General features: G+C 55.1%; 1 protein-coding gene and 1 long non-coding RNA gene across 2 annotated transcripts; one reads left to right on the top strand and one right to left on the bottom strand.

The window, feature by feature from the left end:
* The first annotated feature begins 382 nt into the window (after positions 1 to 382).
* On the top strand, positions 383 to 7,042 carry LOC119145389. Its single transcript, XR_005103405.1, has 2 exons — positions 383 to 3,989; positions 4,672 to 7,042. It is a non-coding gene; the product is annotated as an uncharacterized LOC119145389 (long non-coding RNA).
* TMEM240 (transmembrane protein 240) lies at positions 2,207 to 23,290 on the bottom strand. The gene is made up of 4 exons (XM_037381828.1): positions 22,985 to 23,290; positions 22,648 to 22,754; positions 10,480 to 10,688; positions 2,207 to 7,391 (listed from the first exon to the last, which is right to left on the bottom strand). The coding sequence occupies exons 1-4, from the start codon at positions 23,039 to 23,041 to the stop codon at positions 7,243 to 7,245; spliced, it is 522 nt and encodes a 173-aa protein (XP_037237725.1). The 5' UTR covers positions 23,042 to 23,290; the 3' UTR covers positions 2,207 to 7,242.

Raw genomic sequence — 23,290 nt, 5'->3', positions numbered from 1 at the left:
TTGCCCTGCAATAGGCAAGAGACCCCCACGCTCCTCTCTGGAAGTAGCTTGCACCCAGAATTTGGTTTTAACGGTAAAATATTTATCTTTTTTAAATCAGTTTTGGACCCTGGAGCTCTTCCCCGTGTTCCCAGTGAGTAGGAGATGAGCAGGCTAAAATCTGGGGCAGCATCCTATGATGTCACGTCACCTGGGGGAAATCGCAGAGCCCTCCTTTGCAGATCAAGGCTAGGCACGGCTTTCCCCACACCGTTCAAGCCACTCTTGTGCCTCCTCCTCTCCGCCCCCCCCCCCCCTAAGCTGGTGACCTGCTCGTCTGCAGTGCCCCTCGCAGACCTCCAGCCTCTGACCCCCGAGAGTATCGTTCGCTTCAAAGGGTTGGAAAAAACACTCAGATGCAAAACATGCAAAAAACTATTTTACTGACAAACAGCAAAGGACGGGCTTAGTTTCAGGAGCTGAACTGGTTATCTATTATACAAACATATTATTGAAAGGGAAGGAATGGCTGAAATACACTCACTCGTTGACCCAAATAAAATCACAGTGTGCTTTTTCTATTGCCTCCCCCACCCCCAAGCTCTCTGCGGCTTTCAGCTGCTCCCCTTAGCTTCAGCACAGCGTTGTCACCGCTCCCAGAATGCAAACTCTAGGTGACGTTTGCCTGTGCAAGTGTATTTAATAAAAAAATTAGCCATTATTGCTTTTCAACCACAGTAGAGATTATTCTATGATTAGACTTGGAGTGGAGTATAATCTCTCTCTCTGTTAGTATCAACATGTTGTACCTCTTTCCTGTCTGGTGCATGCAAAATTGGTTTGAGTGCGGAAAAAAAGAAAAGAAGGATTAATAATCAGGGAAAACAGCATTCCAAGTTTTGCTCTTGTATTCTCACTGCAGAGCACTATTGAAAAAAAAAAATCTTCCTAAGCTGTGTGCTCTGTCCTGCAAGGGTTTCCACTGCCTCAGTTGTTGTTTGCTGAGGGTGCTCAGCTCCTGGAAGGATGGAACCGTCCTCCTGGTGTCACCCCTCCGTGGAAATCCCAGGGCTCGGCTTGAAGAGGAGACTAAAACTAGCAGCCCCCTTGGGAAAGAAACGAGTGCGAATGAATGGGAGGTACCACAGAAGAGGAATGGACTTCATGCAGTGACCACAGGATGACACACACGGACAGAAACACACAGATGCGCACGGACACGCACACACAAAACCGGACCAGTATCCTGAGAGCCCAGCCAGGATGCAGCAAACTGGTAGCCCAGGCTCACTGTAGAGCTTCTGACACCTGCCCACGTGTTCTGCCCTGCTCCCTTTCCTTCTGCCCCGACAGCCTGCACGCATGGAGTTTGCAGGTCTGGGGTTTTTTTATTATTTTTCTCGCTCTTTTTTTTTTTTTTCTTTTTTTTTTTTTTCCTTTCTTTTCCCCTTCAGTAAGTTCTCTTGCTGCTTCGTGCTCTCCAGGGCACCGCAGGGAGCTGGGCTGGCCTGAGGACATCATCTCATCGCTCCCTCCTGAGGTAGAACCAGCAGTCCTGTGTCCCTGCCTCATGTGTGACACATAATGCCCTGGCTGTCCCCTGCTGTACGCCCCATTGCCTGTCCCTGCAACATACATCTGTCCCACCAGCATGCCCAGGTTGCAAAGCATTTGATCCAAATGTCCTTCTAGCTGTCCTGTCTGCCCTGGTAAGAGAAGTATTTTTATTCTTTCACATTCAGAGGTGCTCTGGAAGCTTCTGTTGGCCCTTTTCTACCTTTCAAAGCCCTCCACATGCAGAAGAAGCCTTCGTTACCTCCGTGTCCACCCCCACACACACTCTTCATCGATGCCACGCTGAAGGTGGAACTGCTGCGGCAAAGCAAAACCTGAAATGAGACTGAAGCTTCCCGTGACATTTATTGCCTGCAAGCCTCCAGCCTTGTACGCGGCGGGGGAAGGATGAGCGTTGCCCTCCCTTTTCCAGCACAGCCAGTACACGTGAAATGTTTCCTTCACGATGTGCTTTCTCCTGAGCTGGGAATGACCTTGGATCAGGACTTCCCTCGCTGGCTCACCTAGACCCTACCCCAGGTAAGCAAAGGCTATTGACGTTTGCGTGTGTGCTGCTTGCTGCAACCTCAACTCTGGGTATCAACGCTTGGTCTCTTGCAAAACCAGTGGGTTTCAGCTCACCTATCTGCATGGCTTTTTTTTTTTTTTTTTTCACAGAATGCTTGAGACTGGAAAGGGCCTCTGGAGCTCATCTGGTCGAACCCCTTGGTCAGGCTGCCCAAGGACACGTCCAGTTGGCTTCTGGCTATCTCCAAGGATGGAGACTCCACAACCTCTCTGGCAACTTGTCCCAGTGCTTGGTCACCCCACAGGAAAAAAATGTTGCCTGATGTTCAAGCAGAACATCCTGCATTCCACTTTGTGCCCGTTGCCTCTGGTCCTGTCGCTGGACACCACCGCAAAGAGCCCGGCTCTGCCTCCTTTACACCCTCCCTGCAGGTATTGATACACCTTGATTCCCCTGAGCTTTTTCTTCTCTGAATAGTCCCAGCTCTCTCAGCCTTTCCTCAGAGCAATGCTCCAGTCCCTCGGCCACCTTTTTAGCATGCCTTTCTATCAGGGATTCTCTTCTCCCAGCTGAGGGCAACTGGAAAAGAGGTAGAGAGGAGCAGTGGGAGTAACTCAAAGCAGGCCCCGCTGCTGTGAACACCTGGGACGCGCTCTGGGTTCCTTGCTGGTCCTTCAGTGTTTAGTGGTAGGTGCTGCCAGAGCTGATGTGTCCCTGGCTGGCTCAGGGACTGAGCAGCAGGAGGACGGGGTGGCTGGGATCGACACACATGCTACCCCTGGCATCCCCCGGGCCATGGCTTTGGGCTCCTTCTTTCCTCTCCTGCAACGTGCAGCTCCGCCAGCCCCACTCTGGCACAGTGCTTCTTACACCTACGGTGAATTTGGCCTCCTGTCGCTTCCTCCTTCCCCCCAGCCAGCCTGCTGGGAGCCTCTGAACGCGGTGGAAGGACAGATGCCAGGTAGGAAGCAAAGTGGAGGAGCCCACCAGCTTGACAGCCTGCTCTTTAACGAGCGGCAGGACCAGAAAGAAGGTTGCTGTAGCGTGGCTTTAGCTTTACGCTGCCTTGAGGGAGCTCCCTGAGGGGCAAGGGGGTTATTCAGCGGCGCTGGGGTGGGGGTGGGGGGGCTCGAATGGAAAAAAATGCTACTGGTTGCTGCAATGGATTTCACAAGCCCTTTGCTTTTCTCCACCTCTTCCCACCCCTCTCCTTTGCACCAGAGCCCGGCCACCAGCGTGCAGCCAGCCCAGCCTGCGCTCCTCACACCAAAAATGCAGGAGAACATTTCCAGTGCCCATCCCAGCTCTGGAAAACCGGCATGGACAGTTTGAAGCTCTGTTTCTGCTCTAAAAATAGTCCTTCCTGAGGCGGCACAAAATCCCCCCCCCCTCGAAGCCTGCAGAAGCCTCCCTCGAAGCATCTGGCGGATGCGCGCTGAGACACGGCACCCACTTCCCACTCCTTTGTCCCCAAGAGCTGCCACTGCAGGCGCAGCTGCCAGCTGGAAGCTTTGCAACCCCCTGTTCCCTCTTCCACATGTTCTGACCAGTATCTTGCCCACCCTGACCTTGTTGCAGCAACCCCCCGATGCCAAAGTCACTTTCAGCTTTCTGTTTGGGGCTGTTGCTGGGGTTGGGGGGGTTGATCTGTGGGGCTTGTTGTTGTTGTTGTTGTTTCTTTTTTTTTTTGGTGTGTGCATGTGAAGACTGGATCAGAGGCAAGAGAACAACAACCAAGTCAACACTAGTACATCTCAGACAATTAAACGAGGAGAAAACACCCCCACGACCAGACAAAAGCAAAGTGAACACACGCACAGGAGAAGACAACGGTGCGACGGCAGACTTTACAGACAACGGAGCTGTGAGCAACGGTAGCAATGCACTTGGACAGAGGGACAAGAGAGCACGACGTCGGACGCTGTTGGTAAGGCTCGCACCTCCAGCGGGATCGGCTGAGGGGATGGGGTAGGGACAAGAGCGCTGATGTCGAGCAGAGAGAGCAGGCGCTGCTGGGGGCGATGCAGCTCTGGTCCTGGGGTTCAGCCCTAACGCTGGGCCTGCCTCGGCTGCCTTCTGCCACCCTGGGGGGCTCTGGGCTTGTTCCCCCAAGAGGAGCCGGGGCAGCCACTCGGCTGCGGGGACAACAGCCATCCTTCACGCAGGTAAATGCCAGGTGGCACCTGGGCTGCTCCTCTGCGGGGACTTCTCACCAGCGTTTGTTTTTTTGTTTGTTTGAGGCACCCCTGCCTGGGAGCACCCCATCTCCTGGGGCAGGAGGGGGACCAGGAAGCAGCTTGGCCCAATTAATTAAGGATGAGAATGAAAGTTCTCCAGTTCCCCAGAATCAGCCTGTGCTGGGACAAACCTCACTCCATGAGGGTCTTCCTGGTTTCCTTAGATTTAAGACTGGTGAATTAACTCCCAGTAAATTTAATTGCGCTCAGAGTATTTTTTTTTGTTTTATTTTTTGACTAGGTGTAAACAAGAGATAGGCTCGCAAGGTAATAGCTGCAGACACAGCAAATTAAAAAAAAAAAAAAAAAGTCTGTTCTTAAACCATGGGAAATGTACCATGTAGGATTTTGGTTTTCTCCCCTCTCTTCCAGAACCTCATATTCTTCTGAAATTCTGGTGTGGGTCAGAGTTACTCAGTGTGAGCCGTCCTCCACTCTTTCCAGCTGTAAGTTTCATATTTAATGATATTTTAACTAAGGTCAGTTACTAGAGCAGGGCAGAACCAGACTTTCGCTTCAGTCTGAGTTTAGGTCACTGCCTCCACTCTCCCTGGTGAGAGGCTCCAAGTGGAAAGAGATTTTTAACTGCTTTTTTCCCTCATAACTAGTTCCAGAGGCTCGGTATTTATCTCTAGCACGATGGAATTTTCTCCCCTGCAAAATGTTGTCCCATCTGAAGACGTGCCCGTGACACGTCCCTGCTTTATAACACAGTACCTATTCCTCGCGGCCACTTCATCATGTGCCACCACCCCCGGGCAAAGCGAGCAGCAGGTCTCATCGGGCACCCTACGAGGGACACTGGGCTGCGGTGACACCACTGGAGGGTGAGTCCAGATGGCCAAACGCACAAAGCTCATACGGTGAGGGAGGCTGCAAAGCCCTGTGTCTTGGAAAAGAGCTGCTTAAGGAAAAGTCATTTTTTTAGATCCTAACAGGTGGCTGCAGACATGACAACCCTAGGAAGTCCTGGACGGCAGACAGTCGAGCAGACAGACCTAGTATAGGCTGGGCAATTATTTAGGCTCAGACAGAAACTGGGGCTCCAAGATAAGAGGCACTAGGGAATAGCAAAGGTAGGAATGGAAGAGAAACAGGCTCTTGGTCAGCTTTGGGGCTTGTAAGTAACTGAACTGGTCCTGGGCATAGAAAACAATGGGGAAAAAAAAACCAAAACCCACCCCAAGACACAGAAGCTGAAGCAGGGAGGAAAAGAGCAGGGAGTCATGGTGTCCTTTTCCCTTCACTGACATTGCAATCAACTAGGAGGCCACTGACAGTGTCAAGGAATCCAGAGAAGAAAACAGCAGTTTCTGATAATCATCATCATCCTTTTGTTCTGGATGTTTTCCCCATTGAAGCACAAGCCCACTCAATACAAAGTGATGAATAAAGGAGAAATGATTGGGATTCAGGGCTACCACCTTTAAAATTCTTGGGGCTAGCATCTCCCTCCCTCTCCATAAAAATCCCTCTTTCCACTGCAGCGAGCAGGGCTACTGCTGCCTGCTGCCCAGCACGTGCGAGAGCAATGCAGCCTGGCTGCATCCGCATCCCTCCCCCAGCAGAACGTGACTGCTCCAGGAATCTGCTGTCTAGGTGCACGCAGGCTTTCTCGGCTCCTTCAGGCAACTCTGGAAGTGAACGAGGGCTCTGGAGGTGGAGGTTGGTTTCAGATACTTGATAGCTACCTTGAAACTCACACCTAAGCTGCGACCAGGGGAAGCAAAGGCAAAACCCATGTTAGAGCATCCTCGTGCTTTGATTCGACCCCTTGCTGGGGCGCTGGGCTCTGTAGGCGAGTTTGGCTTCAGGCTCACATCGCACTGTGCCCCTCAAGCCAAGCCCAGCCTGCTGCTGAAGGGCTGCTTCAGCTGGGAGCAGCAACACCAGAGCAGGGGTGGCTCTTCATGTGCGGGAAGAGGGATGCTGTCACCAGGATCCTCTCGCTGCACTGCCGGTGTTTCTGGGGTGGCATTAACCAGGACCTCTGGCTCCCCCCCAAAAAAAGAGGGTGCAGAGCATCTCCTTCCCTCCCAGGCACGGGGCGGGTGGTGGTTTTGCAGCAGAGGGGGACGATCAGGGTGCAAGTCGGATCTAACACCATTCACTACGCTTCTCCTCGCCTATCAGGAGCAACTCCTCTCTACCACGAGTGAGGAATAACAGCACTGACATCAGCAAGGTACCACCGATACAAAAGTGATGTAAACCAGGCAGCACCAGCCTGCGAAACGGACCGATACCTCATAGTACTGTTCCCCTGGTACTAAGATTTCTTGGATTGCTTAAGGCAGGTTTCAGTGTACAGCAATGCAAACAACAGATCAGTTATATATTCCCAGGGCTTCCTTCCCCCCCAGCAACTCCCCAAACCAGGAACCGAAGCAAAAGGGACACTGTGCCTTCACAACTAGCTGGCAGCAGTCCCCATCCAAACCTGTGACCAGCCAAGCCATTCTAGCAACGGAAGGAACAGAGCAGAGCAAAACCAAGCCAAAGGACCAAAGAAACAGGGGACTCGAGCTCTTGGATGAGAAACTCTGCATCTTCTTCGTGTTGTCCCACCTCCATCCCCTTGGCCAACGTTCCCCGGAGGGTAGCTGGACGTGCAGGACAGCCGTGAATGCCAGGAAAAGGGGGTTGAAAGTATAATGCAAATCTCTTTTCTCTTTTTTTCTTTGTTTTTGTTTGTCTGCTTTTTACATATATACACAAGTCTGACAATAAAACGTAGAACACAGTGCAATGTCTTGGCTGCGTAGCATCCAGGACTGGCTTAGTTGTGCATCATGGTGTGCCACAGGGACACACAGGATGGATAAGTAAAATCGTGTCCTCGGCTGGCTTCCATAGCGGAGCAAACAAGTAGCTGTTCCCCTGGAAGAAGAGCAAAGTCCTCTTTTAAAACCTCACTGCAGTCCTTGGAGGGGAAGGCATTCCTCAGAGGTGCCGCGGGCTGGGGTGCCCGTTATGGTACAGCTTCTGTTTGATGTGCACCATGTTCCCAGTCGCCTCCTCGTACTGCCTGTGATGACGTTTTCTGAACTCCTTTAAGTTACAAAATTTTGGAATCCAAGACCAGGAATTGTCTGGAAGGCAGAAAGGAGAAGGGAGATGAGATATGACAGGAATGGTGAGACCCATGGCCTCCTGCCCTGTTCCTGGCCTGCCCCACGGAAAGCAGGCACCAGTTACAGGCGTGGCGAGGCCACCCTTGAGGCTTCCCCTGGGACCATGCTTGTTCCACAGCCAGACTTCACGCCTTGGCTGTAGCCGCGGCACTGCCCCCTCCTCTCCCCAGCTTGCCCCATGTGCCCTGAGCACAGGCAGCAGCTGCCCACCCCCCAGGGATGACACGGATGGGAACGGTTTGTTTCCAGAGAGGCACGGACTGGCTGTGCGGCCCCGGCGTGCCAGCGCGGGTGGGAGTTAGGAAGTTAGAAAAGGCAAACTCCAGCTTTCTGCTCTTGGTAGGGACCAACTCCTGGTGCTGAGCCCCATCCTCCAGCCCTGCTCACTCAACGCCAGGCTGATGGCACGGGCACGATCCAGCGAAGGCAGGAACCTCGCCCCCCCCGGGTGCTCCGGGGACCACGGCGCCAGGGGAACAGCATCCCAGTTCAATCCTGGCTTTTCTGGCCTCTGCAACAGTGGCCCATGGCACACCACAGCAGCACAGCCCCCTCCCAGCCCCACAGCCGGTGCATGGACCGGGGCATGTTTTTAATTGGGTGTTTCAGCCCATGACCCTTTCCCCATAGCAATGTTCCAGTTGCCATTCAGTTGCATGAGAGCTTTGGGTCATTGCACCCAGAAACGCACACAGCGCGACCCCACAAAGAGGAATTTTAAAGTTCCAGAGGACAATAGACTGTACAAAGTTGAACTATTGCAACTAGCCTGAGGTGGTACGTGACCGCTCTGACTAGCACTGCAGCTACCATGAAGCACAATCTGATGTCTGAGTTTCTATAGAATATTTTCTATTTTAAGCAATCTCTCCCATCGGGAAGGAGCTATAGGTTATTCTAACAGACCAAAATTCAAGCTGATCAGGCCACAACGTGACATTGAGTCATTGTTAAGTGGCACTCGTGTATTTCAGGGAGGGCTCTACACTCCGTATCAGTACAGTATTTTGGATTACCCCATCTCTCACAGTCACAAGCACCATTTCTTTCTTGGGAAGGAAATTTTAGCTTAGGCACTCATTCAAGAAATAGGTATCCTTTCTGTTTATTGCCTTTAAAACGACTAGATTTGCATAGTTGATTTGAATGAATAGGAAATACCTAAAAATCGCAACATTCATTATTTTGCTCCAAAACCCCCAGTGATTTTTCAGCCTGTCTTTAACGAAACGCACTCACACAGTGCACAGGCGCCCTGTTTTCTCTTTGCCCAGAACGGTTCAAGGCACATAAAAACCTTGACTGGAAAGAGACCCCCTGCCCCACGACACTGGAAACCTCACCTACAAACGAGACGAGGGGGCTTCCCGGGGCTCTTCCACCACACGTTTGGGAGGGGAGAGGGATGTGCAGTGAGTCGGGGACAGTGCAAGCACCCAGCTGGGGAACAACCAGCCCAGTTTAAGGGCAGGCTGGGCCGTGTGGCTGCTGCAACAGCACTAAGAGATGATGTCTCGGGCCAGAGAGGGTGTCAGACTTCATCATGCAAGGGGCACTGGGGTTGCTAAGGGAAGAAAAAGCTGGGTGCACAGCAATGCTGCATGCACCGTCCAAAAAGATGTAGCTGCACCATACACGGCACCATCAGCCAACCCCTTAGTAAAGCCTTAGCAGATGCATACACAGGGGAAAAAAATGAAAGGAAAGCGATCGTTCAGCCTCAATACTAAATTAATTACTAGCGTTACCCTTAATTACTAAAAATAAAACATCTACGTTCCTAAGAAGGCAGGTTAGCTGGCAATGCTGTGTCGGTAGCTCCCTGCTTCATCAGAGGAGGAGTAGCTCAGAGGAGCAGCATTGCTGTACCCACTAGCATCCCCCCCAGGGAGAGCTCTGACCGGGCCACCACCTTCACCAGCACTCGTGAGACCACAGCCACAGGTGGTGCGACCAGAAACAGGCGTCACAGCCTCAAGTACCTGGTACCTCAGCCGGGTACCACGGATCTCGCTGGAAACTCTGACAGTTAGCTTTCTGCTTGGGAAACGACCGCAACACAGCCTCAGGAGAGTCCTGATTCAGAAACTGCTCAAGCAGGCTGCTGGGGATTTGGGAAGACTAATGAGAAATTAATACCATTTTGATCTGAGTTTTTAGAAAGAGATAGTCCACTTTCCTAATTAGAGTTTCTTACAGGCTTGCCGATAAATCTTTCTCTTGCTCACTGTTTTTTTTTTAACTCCGAGTTGTCATATAACAGACACCACCCATCAGAGAGACTGAGGTTTGTAGGCACACTGTTATGGAGTTTCACATCATTTACTATAAGTTTTTCTGTCTTTTTTCCCCTCCAACAATTAAAGTCCATGGGATGTCCATGCTGAGAGAGCAAAGAGGGGCAGGGGGGGCTCTGAAGGAGGTCATTCTCAGGCTGCTCGCTCCGGAGGCTAAGTTAACCAATCCAAAGACCAACTAGTGTGGCTAACACTTTTCCCTGTGGGGCTGATGTCACTACTGAAAAAAAAATGGGCACATCTGGAACAGCAATGAGGATGGGGAAGCCTCAGCTGGCGCGTCCCTGACGCAACACAGAAATGCCTGTCCTTGTCATCCCATCACCACAAGTTTGTACAAACAACAAGAGGCTGCGTTCCACAGGCATGTGCCTGGCTGCAAATTATATGCACAGAAAAATCCAGATTTCAGGGAAGTTTTGTCTGGCCTGAAAATATTCTGCCCACATGTGCAGACATACAACCACCATCTGCCAGCCTGCCTACGGGCAAACATGTTGCTTTCCATCAACCACCCCTTTGCACCAACACATCCTTTAGACTTTCCAAAGCAGAGCCCTCAAGGCTGGGATCCTCGGCTGGCTATTTTCCATGTAAACATTCCTGCTTGTATAAAGCGGGCTGGCATGTGGCCTGTGCCAAACCCACAGATGGGCCAGATGATGACCTCCTCCCTCTCCACCGGTCTCAGAGGACAGGGCAAGGGGTTGAGGGACGAAGGAGAAGGGAGCCCAGGAGGCTGCACTTACCATACCGGCGGCTAGTTCTCCAGGCTCGCACCGCGTAATGGAGAACCCCATCCATCCACACCAGAAACCAGCTTATACAAAAGCCCAGCAAAAGTCCCAGCATCAGATCAATCTCTTGCTTGGTTACATTGTCAGTCACAAAGTAATTCTCCGAGGAGTCCACCACTGACTGATCCCCATCATATGGAATAACATAATGGACATGATGCCTGTTGCAGAGAACAGAAACAGGGAAAAGCATCAGTGAAGAAGAGCAGAGGACGTTTTTTTCCAGCCAGCGCCTGCTCTTGTGGCCAGGGGCTGGTTTAACACCATTCTTTCAAGTTTCCACCAACTTCTCCGGGAGCAGAAGTGCCGTACTGGCTTTTTGTGCTTATGTCAGCAGAGGAATTGGCCGAGGGTGAGGTAGAAAAGCACAGAAACCTGAACCCATGCCTGGAACTCGTGTCGCATTCCTGATACAGGCTCTCTGTGCCTAAGTTCGTCATCTGTAAAATGGAAGATCATATTAAGGACAGCAGGAGGTCGGCGGCGTCACCCCCCCAGAGGCGTAAAGGGCAGTGCTGCATTCACGGACCATAACACGCTGCTCTGGCGAACACCCGCAGCCCGAGCGTGCAGCTGTGTCGCCCCACAAGTGCAACTAGAGCAGCTGTACTGCTTTTCTACCGAGTGACGAAGGTCTGCCGGGATGCAGCACTGCCGGCGCGAGCCCCTTCCTGGCACCTCGCCAGAGGCGTGCCGCTTTGCTTATGTCCCACCTCAGAGTCACACGAGAGCCATATCTTCCACACATTAGAGCAGAGCCTGTTTACAGCCACGGAGGAGGTACTCGTAAGTGTGCCTCGTGTTCGTCCCCAGGCACAGATGGAGAGATCCTGCTGCCTGTCGCTCCTGGAAAAGTCTAAGCAAGCTCTAAGACTGTCTCAGGTTCTCTCGCTGCATGACCCGGGCTGGTTTGGGATGCAGGGTCTCCAGCTCAAGGACCAGGCAGCAATTACTGCCTGCAGCAGGTAGCCAGAAAAATCTCTCTGCACCGGAGCAGCCAGCGAGCCTCCCTGCAGCGCCCCAAATGCCGCCGGGGGTACGTGGAGCTGAATCCCACCGTTCCCCCCTGCAGCACCGGCTCAGGAAGGTCTCCCAGCCTGACCCTGCTGGCTGCAAGCTCTGCCAGCACCCTGCAGCCTCCCAGCCCATCTCACCCCACCACTGAGGACACAGAGGCCTGACCTTGCCTTGTAGCCAGTCTCAAAAAAAAAACCAACCCAAAACCAAAAGAAAACAAAGCCATCAGCTTCGTGCTGTCCCCAAAGAGCAGAGCACAGAAGGGCAGCAGATGCCCTGGCTGCCAAGCCTGCCAGCGGCGTGCAGCAGGGAGGGATGCGGTGCCACAGGCTGCCGCGATGCTTGGAGGGGAAGCATCGACCCTGGAGCTTCCAGGGACTCATGGCTCTCTCGGGGGTTCTGGAGATGCTGGCCCTGAGCTGTACACCAGCTGGGCGAACAGGTTTGTTTGTGCAATGAAATGATGGACACCAAGCCTGAGACGATGCTGAACTGCTTGAAAGACCCTGGTTAATTTGGGAAAAGCAGGACAACGTCAGAGACGGAGCGAGGGAGTTGTACGGTAGCAAAAAGAAGGCAGGTCTGTGGGGGCTGAACGGGAGGGGACCAGCCGTGACAGGGGAGCCGAGCACGTGGAGGATCCCAGATGACAGGGGATGCAGGATGCAAAGCAAAACTGGAAGCAAGCTGCTCTGGAGCCTCTGCATCCGCTTTAAATAGCTCTTAACCTCCCCCAAGAGCAGCCGGGAGCCGTGAGGCTGCCCAGGCTGGGTGCGTAGCCATCCTGCCTCCTCCTGGGTTGGAGGCAGGCAGTGCCCGGGCAGGTGCTGTGGCTGCTGCCAGGGAGCCCAGCAATGGCCAGCCAGGGCGAGGTGTGCTCAGCAGCCCCACGTGCCTGCCAGCACCGCTAACGTTGCCTGCATCAGACCACCACAACAGCGCTGGCACTGCAGCACAGACGCATCAGCAGCGCTTTCAGCTCCGGGCTGGGGCGCGGTGGCACGGGCTCTCCCCAGCATTGCCCACCGCCACCGCCACCAGCAGCACCCACGCTCCCACGTCCCTCCCACGGCCACGGACCCAGCCCCGCTCCCACATGCAGGAGAGGAGGCAATCGCTGGAGGCCTCTGAATATGCATGAGGTGCAGGTTGCTCAATAATCATGCCTGAGAAACGTCCAAATATTTACACAAACAAACCTCCACTCAAAGGAACCTACTGAAAACAGCCCTAATCTCAGCAACGACTTAATGGAGGCCACCTGCACCAGAGCCACCAGCTCCCAGCAGATCAAGGCACGGTGGGCTGGTGCACAACCCGGTGCCACGGCATGTGGAGGGGTGGAAAAGGCTGTGCGGACGGGATGCTCGGCCATGCTCCCGCTGCCTGGCATCGCTCCCCTTCGGCTTTCAGCGGTGGCCCCAGCACCAGGGAGCAGGCAGAATTATTTGCATCCCGGCCAGCTCTGGTGGCAGCGCGACGTGACCTCGGAGGTGACAGGCAGGCGCTGCTCGTGCCTTCTGGAGCCACTTGGTTTGTAACCAGAGGGTTTGCTCCCTCGTTTGGCCATGGAAAGTCCAGGGGGGCAGAGAGGGTGTGTGAGGGAGGGCTCCCAAAAAGGGAGCTCTTCTCCATGAAGGGGAGGGCTCCCGTCAGCGCCAGGAGCACAGCCCAGAGGCTTTGCAGAAGGCGAAAGGACAAGCCTTGCATGTGTCTCCCATGTGCCGTGCTTCCCCCTTCGCTTGCTGCACAGAAACAGCTCAAGGGCTATGTCCACAAACACCTCCAGAAACGTAGCCTCCTTGAGATGGTCAAGAACTTGAGGGCCTCAGCTGGAGCTGGCATGTAGCTCCTCTGCACCCTCGTGTCACAACCCACGGGGCTACCTAAAGCCTCCCCGTGCAGAGCGTCACTAACATGCAGCCATCGCTGGGGCTGAGAGAAGCAAAACTTCCCAGACACCGGGAGGACAGACCCATTCCTAGGAAGCCAGTGCCGACCGACCTCCATGAGAGGTGGTTTTCATGGAGGCTCTCAGCCCTGGACCAGAAGAAAATCCTGGAGTGCATATGCTCCTCTCACTGCCAAACGTCCCCCAGGGGCAGGAACGTGCCTGTAGCACTTGTGCACGTGCACACACACACGCACGTGCAGCACTGCAGTAAGGTGGGACACAGCACTCCCCTCGTGTGTTTCACGAGAGGTTTTTTCCTCCCACACAGCCCAGCTTTCTTCACAGCTCTTGTTCTCTGCTTGCAGGGCATCGAGGGAAGGGACACAGTCACCTCTTCCCTGCCTCGTCCCTCTCCCCAGCAGGCTGACTCTGCACACTGCAGTGGGATGTCCTCCAGCTCTCCTGGCTTCCTCCGGTCATCACTGGGCTGAACGGCACCTCGGGGGCAGCAGGAAGGGCTTGATGCTCCTTGGGGTTTGCAGCTCCCTCTCCATGTGGGGGGGACTGTCCCCAAAGCCCAGTGATTTCCCAGTCCAGACTCAGAGGCCAAGTCTTTGCTCCTGCCCTGTAGCTTCCATAAACATCACCGAATCACAGCATGGCTGAGGTTGGCAAGGACCTCTGGAGGTCATCTGCTCCAACCCCCTGCTCAAGCAGGGCCACAACCTCTCGGCCACCTCTCCCAGTGCTCAGTCACCCTCCCAGTGGAAAAGTGTTCCCTGATGCTCACGCAGAACCCCCTGTGTTCCAGTTTGTGCCCGTTGCCTCTGGTCCTGTCACTGGGCACCACTGCAAAGAGCCTGGCTCTGCTGCCAGGACACCCTCCCTGCAGGTATCTGTGTACCCGGACAAGATCCCCCCGAACCTTCTCCCCTCCCGGCTCCCCAGCACAAGGAGTCTGTAGGTCACTTAGATCTAGAGGCTGCCGATGGAGCGGTGCAGACAGAAAGACATCACCACCAGCTTTGGGATGCAACTGAAGTTGGCAACAACTATTTCCAACACATCTCCGGTGTGACTGCCCCGACACCTCTGCACGCCCACGAGCCAGAAGGCACGTCTCAAGGGAAGAAGCTCCAGGGAAGGATGCCTGGCTAACCCTTTCTTACGTGTGGGTTGGGCACACAAAGTGACCATTGGCTTCCAGCACTCCGTAGGGAAGGATTCAGTCCTCACAGCATCCCTGTACCAGCCTGAAGCGCTGTGGGACAGCCGGGAGTCAGTCCTGTTGGATGGTGGAGCCACTGACAAATCCAAAGCCGATCCAGGAGAGGCAAAATTCAGCAGAGAGCAAAAACTTCGACCACTCTGGATCTGGCAACTTCATTTTCCAAGTATCAGAAATCAAAGTTGGATCACAGGTGCGAATTTCCTTAAAATAAAAGCCTCCTGTCACTAAAGCACCCCAGGAAAGCACCACCACTCAGGGTCCTGCACTGCCACCCCCCAGGCCGTTCTGGGGGAGCCCCAGTTCCCAGCGTAGTTCTGTGCAGTGCCGGGTTTCCACTCTGCAGAGTTTTCTGGAAAAGGTTGGGCAAGGCTCAGGGAAGACACATTTTTCCTGCTAGCGCAACAGTTGGGAGACCTGGGCTGCAGGGATCTTTACACTTTGTTTTGGCTTAACAGGATGGAGTGGTGCCACTGAGAGGGGGAGGAGAACAGGGACAGACCCCCAGAAGTTTTCTGTGGCCACTCAAGTCCCCAGGGATGTCACAGGAGTGATTCAGAGACACCGGCACATCAGCACAGAGCGTTATTAATAGTGCACAAAGGTGCAGGGTCCCCACCACGTACCAAAGGAGCTGGAAACTGGAACATGACCTCTGGGGGCTCTGGGGGCTGGATCCACCGGGGGAACATATCATGGAATCGCACAGAATCTCGGCACGGTGGGGCTGGAAGGCACCTCTGGGATCATGGGATCACCGTGTCCAGCCCCTGCTGGAGCAGGTTCCCCCCGAGCAGGCTGCACAGGATCCATCCAGGCGGGTTTGGATGTCTCCAGAGAAGGAGACCCCACAGCCTCCCTGGGCAGCCTGCCCCCCCTGCTCCGTCACCCTCAGTGGAGGGAAGTTCTTCCTCGTGTTCAGAAGAAACTTCTCCTGTTGGAATTGCTCCTTGTCCTGGCGCTGGGCACCCCTAAGAAGAGCCCGGCCCTGTCCTCTGGACACTAAGCTCTAAGTTTAGCTGTCGCCATCGAGCTGAGCACCACGCGGGTGGTGGGAGCCATGGCCAGCACCCTCCTGGGGAGGGCAGCCCTGGAACCCGGGGCAGCTCCTCACAGCAAATGCTTTTGGCCAAACCTTGTTTTCAGAAATGTGGATGTCCAGGGGCTGGGATAACCCTCCCGGCAGCGCCTGCTTCACCAACCAAAGACCTTGGAGAAGAGATTAAAAATCTCCTTTGGCTTTGCATCACAGACAACTGCTGTGGGTGTGAGGACCATGGGATTCACAGCACCCTCGGCCGTGACAGAGCTGCCACAAAGCACACATGGTCCTCAAAAAGTAAACCCATGTCCAGACCACGTTTCTTTACAAGAAGACGTACCAAATAGCCTGAGGGCCAATTCCTGGGCAGTTCAAGCTGGTACCAGTTGTCACAACAGATCCAGGCCAAATTATTCTCATGGGATTGATCATGCGCCACCTCCCTCCACGTGCCACGCACCTTCAGCCACACCGAACAGCCATGCCCATCCTTGCTGTGGTGGAACATCCACGGGAAGCAGATGTAATTGTAGGGAAAGAAATGTAAGCACACTTTGGGCCAGAAACACCCCTGAAAGCAGGAGGGTCAGCTGCTCTCCTGAAGCAATTTGGAGACTGGGTTTGCTGGTCTGTCCCCAGTTAGACAGCACCTGGCTTGGGTGAGAACCTGAAGCTGCTGGACAAAGAGAGCCGTGGTTGTGTCCGTGCACATGTGTGTCTGTAGCATCCCTGTCCCCTTTCCCTGTCGGTGTGACTAAGGGGGGTTAGATCTCCTGTCCTCCCCCTCGGGGCAAGCAGTGCAGCAGGCTGGGGCAGAGCCTTGGCCAGCGCGGCTGGGAAGTGTCACTATAGAGCTGCCCAAAGCGCTATTGTCCCTTCCAGTGACCTTGTGCGTGTGCTGGCTGCTGCAGCCACAGCACGGGAGCCTTTAAAAAAGCACCACTGATCTGTCATTTTAAATGCAAAGAGCTGGTCGCTGCCTCTAACGTTTTCCAGGTCCCCCCTCAGCTGGGCTCCCTCCTGGGCAGGTGGCTGTCTAGGTCGGTAGCAGACAAGTCACATCGCCCAGGCTCCTGTCACAACCTGGCTGGACTGACCCATTCCCCACCTCCAGCTGCAGCAGGACTGGGGGGAACGTGGCCCCCGGCCATGCCCCACAGAGCCGGAGGGAGGTGAAGAGCCTCCCTTGTCCTGTCCTGCATCCCTGCCTGACCTTGCAGCCTCTCCCCACACACACCAAACAGCCCGGCGCCTCTCCCAGCCACTGCCAGCAAAGCCAGGGATGGTGAGTGGCACCATCACACTGATGACAACATCTCCCTGGGACCCTTCACACTGTAGCGGCCACCAGAAGCCCTGGAACGGCTTGGTGGCCTCCAAAGGCAATGAGCCCTCCCAGCGCATCCACAGAGGATCTGGGGACAAAGAGGTTTATTGACTTCCAGAGTGTCTGGGAAAGGAGGAGCCAGAGCAAAACTGTGCCTGCAGCATCCCTCCCCCCAGCAGGGCTGGTGGCCTGGGACAAGCCTTGCCTGTCCCTCCTCTGAGCGTGGAGGGCAGCGTTTGGCCCCTCACGGGCACAGCCCAGCGAGCAGCGTTACTCAAACCCATGCTGCCCCAGGACAGCACCACCCCGGCACCACCAGCCATCCTCCCCTGGTCACTGGTGCTGCCAGTGTCCCCAGCATCAGGGCAGAGCCCCAGCCAGCAGCCACCTCCTGCATTCCCACCCTGTGCCCAGCTGCTCTCCTGGGAAGCCGCCCGTTGTGCTGCAGGGTCTCCATCTGCACCAGTCGCTCCATCACTGCCTTGCCCTGAGACTTTCCCTCCTGGGTCAGAGCCTAGAGATAGCAGGGCTGAAGCATCCCCCAGAGAGGAAGGGTTGACCAAGGGCTGGCCAGGCCCCCAGCCCTGCCACAGGGCTTCAGCATCCAGGGAAGGCTGATGCTGCCCTTGGCCCTCGTTAACCCTGCTCACTGGGAGAGACTTTGCCTGGGAGGGAAAGACTCACCCAAGGTCACTCAGAAGGTCAGTGGCAAGGAGAACACATGCCAGAGCTCCTGAGGTCCCTGTCCTTTCGCAGACAGGGATCTTCCAAGCCCCCCAGGCTGTTCTGACGGGTCCTTGCTCCATGCAGGTGTCATCTGTTCTCTCCAACTCACCCTGCCTCCACTGACGCCCTTTGGTGTTTTTCCTTTGCATGACATCACCCAGCTCCTGATCTGCTGCCAGCTCTCTGCTTCCAGAGAGGACCCTTTACTGGCTGGGACAGAAACATTTGGACTGGGGCAGCGCCGTGCTTCTGCGGTCCTCCCCAGCCCTGCTCCCTCCGGGAAGGGGTACATCCCAGGGAGGCAGGACCAGAGCCTGCACGCCAGCAGGCCCCAGCACAGTCATTTGGACAGCCTGACTATCTCCACATGCTGAGGACAGAGAGTGCCAAGCTCCCTGAAGGATCTGCTCCAGCAGGCACATTCCTGCATGGCATCGACAGGAGCCAGCAGGAGTGTAAATGTGGCTGTCACCCCTTCTTCCTCCAGCGAGGAGGCAGATGTTAGGAGAGGAACAGTCCCTGTCGTACCAGGCACGGCTGTGCAGGCTCAGTATCGGCTCCAGCCCTGTCTCCCTGCTGATGTTCTTACTCCATGCACCATCACTACACCAGCTTTGCTTCCCCAGCAACTGTTCTCCCCTGGAACAGCTGCAGACACGTTTTGACCAGCCTCAGAGGCGCTGGCAGATTTGTCCTCCTCGGCTCGAGTGCTGCCAGCAGGGCAAGCTGACTGGGAGAGCACCAGTTCAGCCCAGCAGCAGCACCCCACCTGCACAGCCGGGTACCACTCTCAGCCCGGAGGACTATCCAACTCCACTCCCAGAGCAGGATTGCTCCTACGGCAAAGGCGCTGGCCAGCCCAGGCTCACCCAAAGCCAAAACGGCGGCTTGCTGGACGTTGCCACTTAACAGACCGCAAAGATGCATCAGCCTTGACCATCTGTTTCTTTGCACTGGGCGGGGGAGCAGGGCAGCTTGCAGTTGCAGAAAGCATCACCTCCCAGCACCACACAGCCTGCCACGGGGTCCGTCCCTGCGGCCACGGGCTGGCGCTGACTCCTTGGCACAGCACCACCCTCCCAAGCACCCTCAGCTCTCCTGTGCCCAGCCAGAGGCCACAAATCCTGATATCACAGACCTGAAAAAGCCCCTCCCAAGGCCCAGCATCGCAAGGTCCCACTTGCCTCAACAAACTGCTACCTTCCCCTGGCATAAGGTGACAAGCAACAGCTTCAGCCTCATGCAGCCCCCGCGACCCCAGAGGGATGTGCACAGCGAGGGTGGGACCAGCCCTGGTGGCACCAAGCGTCCTGCATCCAGCAGCGCCTGAGGATGAGGCTGGTTTTCTTCCCCAAATGTCTTGACCCTGGTGGCTGTCCCCAGTCACTGCTAACACACCGAGCACTTAGGAACGTGGGGGAAAAACCAGAGTACGGTCCCCCGCTGCAGGATCCCAGGAGGCAGGGGTTCAGGAAGGAGTGGACAGGGTGCCACAAGCCAGCTCTCCCTTTCTTTTGTCCTGGGACCTTCCTGCTGGACACAGCCCCTCCGACCCGGAGAGGAGAAGAGGCAGAGTCCAGACACAGACACATCACTGCCCATGATTAGAGACCCCAGCCACAGCCTCCATGCAACCTGAAGAGCGCTTTGAGGAGACAGCCAGAACAGCCTGTCCTGCTGGCCATGCACCCGGGTGGCTCCAGTGAGCCTAGAGCCACCAAAATGGGGGCAGGGACTGGGGCACCCCGCGGTACGGCTCGTCCTGCTGCCTGCCAGCATCCCACCATGGACCAGCGCCGGGGGGAGAGCCAGCGCATCCCAGCCACCGCTCCCCAGGGAACAGAACGTGTGGACAGAAACAAGAGAGGAGAGGGAGCTGGAAACAGCCAGGGCCCATCCCGCTGCTGAGGGAGCGGGGATGTGGGCTGCAGACACACTTTGCTCCCCCCTGCCTGCTGTGATCTGAGCCAAAGGCCCCAGGCTGCCTCCAGTCTTCCCAGTCTCCTGGCTGGGAAGGGCACTCCAGCATCCCAGAGCAGGAGGGACAGCCAAGGGCTGAAGTCTGGGCTTTTTCCTGGGAGCCTTGCAGGGATGAGGTGGGACATAGAGGCCTGGGAGGGGCAGAGCATGGAGCCCCAAATTCCCTGGCACAGCTGGGTTCAGCGGGCACCTGAGGCACCGGCAGAGTCAGCCCTCGCTGCCCAGGGCCACCACCAGCACCACCACAGCTCCCAGCCCCTCGTGCCAACGCAAGCTCGGCACAGATTCCAGTTCCTGCTGGAGACCACATCCTGCTGCACGCTGGATGCCCACGGCCAGGTACTCCCAGTCCAACCTGGGGTGCTTAGACATGGTAGAGCACCTCTGGGGAAGGGGGCCACCCCGTTACCCTGACAAACGATACAACCAGTACAGGAGAGTGGAGGGAAAACATTCCTGAATGAATTAGTTGGGGTGACCGATACCACAACCTAGGCTAAGGCAGGGGGGAAAACCAGGCATCACAGCAGCTCAGCCTATTGACATCAGTCTTCATTTATTCCAATTCCTCCTTCCATTTCTGCAACATGTACTCATTTTCCCCCTCCCTCCCTGCCACACCCTGAACTGCAGCCAGTGCCCTCCTCCAAGGGCTCCCTTTGGTTACGGGCAAATTAAGACCCGGGTATCAGCCCCTGGTACCGCTGCTCCAGGACGCATCCCTGCCTAGCGCAAGGCAGAACTGCCTAGGGCTCACACTGAAGGCCAGTGCTTGGAGCACATGGACAGCTGGCAAAGAGGACAGGGCACGTTCAGCACCACCTGATGCATCAGAGCACTCGAAACACCGGCGTTTGGGCAGCAGGTCAGAGCTCAGAGAGCAGGTGAGGTTCGCAGGCGAAACCTTAACACAAGGCCACGCAAAGTCCTGCAGTATGAGGATGCTTTGTGCCAGCGTCCTCTACGCCAGCGGATGAGCAGGTTGAAACAAATGCTTGTGCACGGCAAGAGCCCGTGCCCAGGAGCTGAGGCCGGTGTGATACGCAAGAGCATCGCTTCGACATACCTAAGGCACGTACCTAAAACTTCCACGTCTTGCCTCATCTCAGATCCACGCTGGACAATTTGGAAGCTGTTTTGTGCACTTTCTAAGAAATGACCTAACTATGTCTGGGGAGAGTGCCATGGCCAATTTATCTGCCTCAACAGCATCTCTGCAGACATACAGTTAAGAAGAGAGAGGAGTGCCCCTGCCACCTTCTCAGACTTGGCCAGAAGGGACACTGCCACAACACCAGTGAGACCTGACACTCCCCAGCAACTCCAGAGGATGTTAAAGCCTATTACCAGCAGCCAGTTTTCACCACCACTGAACACAGCTGTGACAAGTAAAAAGAAAGATTGGCTGAAGAGGCAGGGGAAACTCTTAAACTGCTGAAAAACATCAAGGAGTGTCCAAAAAATTACCTTAGAAAAAGCCAATCCCTGCCAAAAAAAAAAGTCAAAGACACTGTGGATGTTTCTTGTCCAGTCTTCCCAATGGAAGCAGCGGTGCTCAAGGAGCCAGGTATTTAGGGCATGCTCACTAGATCGCCCTGGCTGTATTTGGCCCCAGGGGTGCTTCTTTGCTGCCCTGCCACAGGAGTGCGAGGAGGAGCCGTGGGGAGAAAGGCTACGGCGAAGCAGAGTGGAAGGGCAAAGCGGTTTCCCTTTGTTAAGCTACGCACATCCCGGTTCCAGCTTAGCTCCCGCGCCAGGGACACCAGAGGGACGTGACGCCTGGGAGACAGGATGCAGCTGGTTCCAGAGGCAGCTCGCAGAGGAGCAAAGCTCAACCTGAACGTTGGCTGTGGCAGGGGAGGGCTCCCCCAGCCTGTCCTTTAGCTGGCACAGCCTCGTGCTGCTCTACTCCCCCACAGACAAGAAACTCCAGCAGGCAGTGAGTAACCAAGCACAGGAGGGGAACGAGGCCTCCAGGAGCACAGGGTGAGGAGCACAACAGCCACGTTGAGGACAGAGACATTCACCTCCCCACTACTCAGTCCCCGGGGGGCTGTGACAGAGAGCAGCCGAACGCAGTTCCAGGCTGAGCACCCCTGCGATCACACACGACACAAGAAGCGCTGCGTTGGTCAGGAGAATTCAGCATCGCCACACAGCCACGGAGAGGGGCAGGTATCTGTCCAGTTGTAAACTTGCACACAGCAAAGGCATTACTTACTCCTGCCATAGAATCCGCTTTGATGCTCTTAGCTTACTAAACGCTCCGCAAAAGCCCAGACCGGCCACCTCAGCGTGCTCTGTCCAGCATTGTTACAACTCTTGGGAGAAAAGCTCAGGGGAATTAAAAGCTGATCAAAGATTACGAAGCCTCCAAGTGATGCTGTCCTAGACAGCAACGCTCCTTCCTGGGCACAGAGCCTCTCGGTTCTCCAAACCTCATTCCCTTTAAGCCACAGTTCTCCAAACCTCATTTAAGCCACACAACCACCAACCGCAACACCCAGACCGCAACCCGACTGACAAATGCCAGCCCAGCGGCACCAAAGGCAAAATGACAAGTGATTAAACGAAAGTTACACACTTTCCCAAGGTTCGCAGATGCATATACACAAGCATCCACACAAAGGAAAATTGACTTCCAGAAACAGAAAACTCTTCTTCTGGGGAAAAAAAAAAAAGAAAAAAAAAAAGGAAAAGACACACACACAAAAAACAAACCCCAACCAAAAGAAAAAAAAAAAAAAGCCACCCCTGTGTTCATGCAGGAGCTGCTGAGGAAGGTGAGACACAGCCGGAATGCAAAAATGGTAGCCTGGCCAGCACGTCGCGGTGCCTTCCCGATGAGAGGAGGTGGGAAGGGGCTGGGGGGGGGCCCAGGTGAGAGAGATGTGCAGGTAACTTACCTTCCACAGTTGCAGTGACAAACTCGGTCTTCCCCTCGCAGATGCGGTAAGATGTAATTGTGAAATCTGTCCAACAACGCATTCATGTCCATCAAGCAAGCTATTGCCTGTAAGAGCCCATAACCAAGGCATCTGGTCAACTCTGGATGATGGAATAAAACATTGACTCTAGTTTGATTGCCAAAGACTGAAGCAGTCGTAAAGAAAATAATCTTTGGTGGCTGACGGGGCACACACACATGCACACACACGCACACACACGGAGGTGCACAGGCTAAGGGACAGTGCGGGGAGCGGGGGGAAAGGGGGGGGGAGGGAAATAAGCAAAATCTCTTACCATAACGATAGAGGCGCCCAGGATCATGAAAATCATGGTGTTTGCATTCATGGACATCAAGAGGGAATTGCCGGCGGTCGGGTCCGTCCGCCCCCAGCCCGCCGACAGCGAGCGGCGGCCGCGCTATTCCGCAGAGCCGAGCCCGGGGCGCATCGCGCTCAGCGCCCGCACGCTGCGGTGCGGGGGGCGGCGGGGCGGCGGGGCGCCCCCCGCGCACACACACGCACTCCCCCGTGCCGGGGATGCCTCGGGCTCCCTCGCCCTGCCCGTTTTATATTTTTTTAATAATTATTTTTCTAGGACAAA

The sequence above is a fragment of the Falco rusticolus genome, chromosome 3, assembly GCF_015220075.1.
Source record: "Falco rusticolus isolate bFalRus1 chromosome 3, bFalRus1.pri, whole genome shotgun sequence".
Classification (NCBI taxonomy): Eukaryota; Metazoa; Chordata; class Aves; order Falconiformes; family Falconidae; genus Falco; species Falco rusticolus.
Note: the sequence above shows the minus strand (reverse complement) of the source record. Positions and strands in the feature narration are given on the sequence as shown.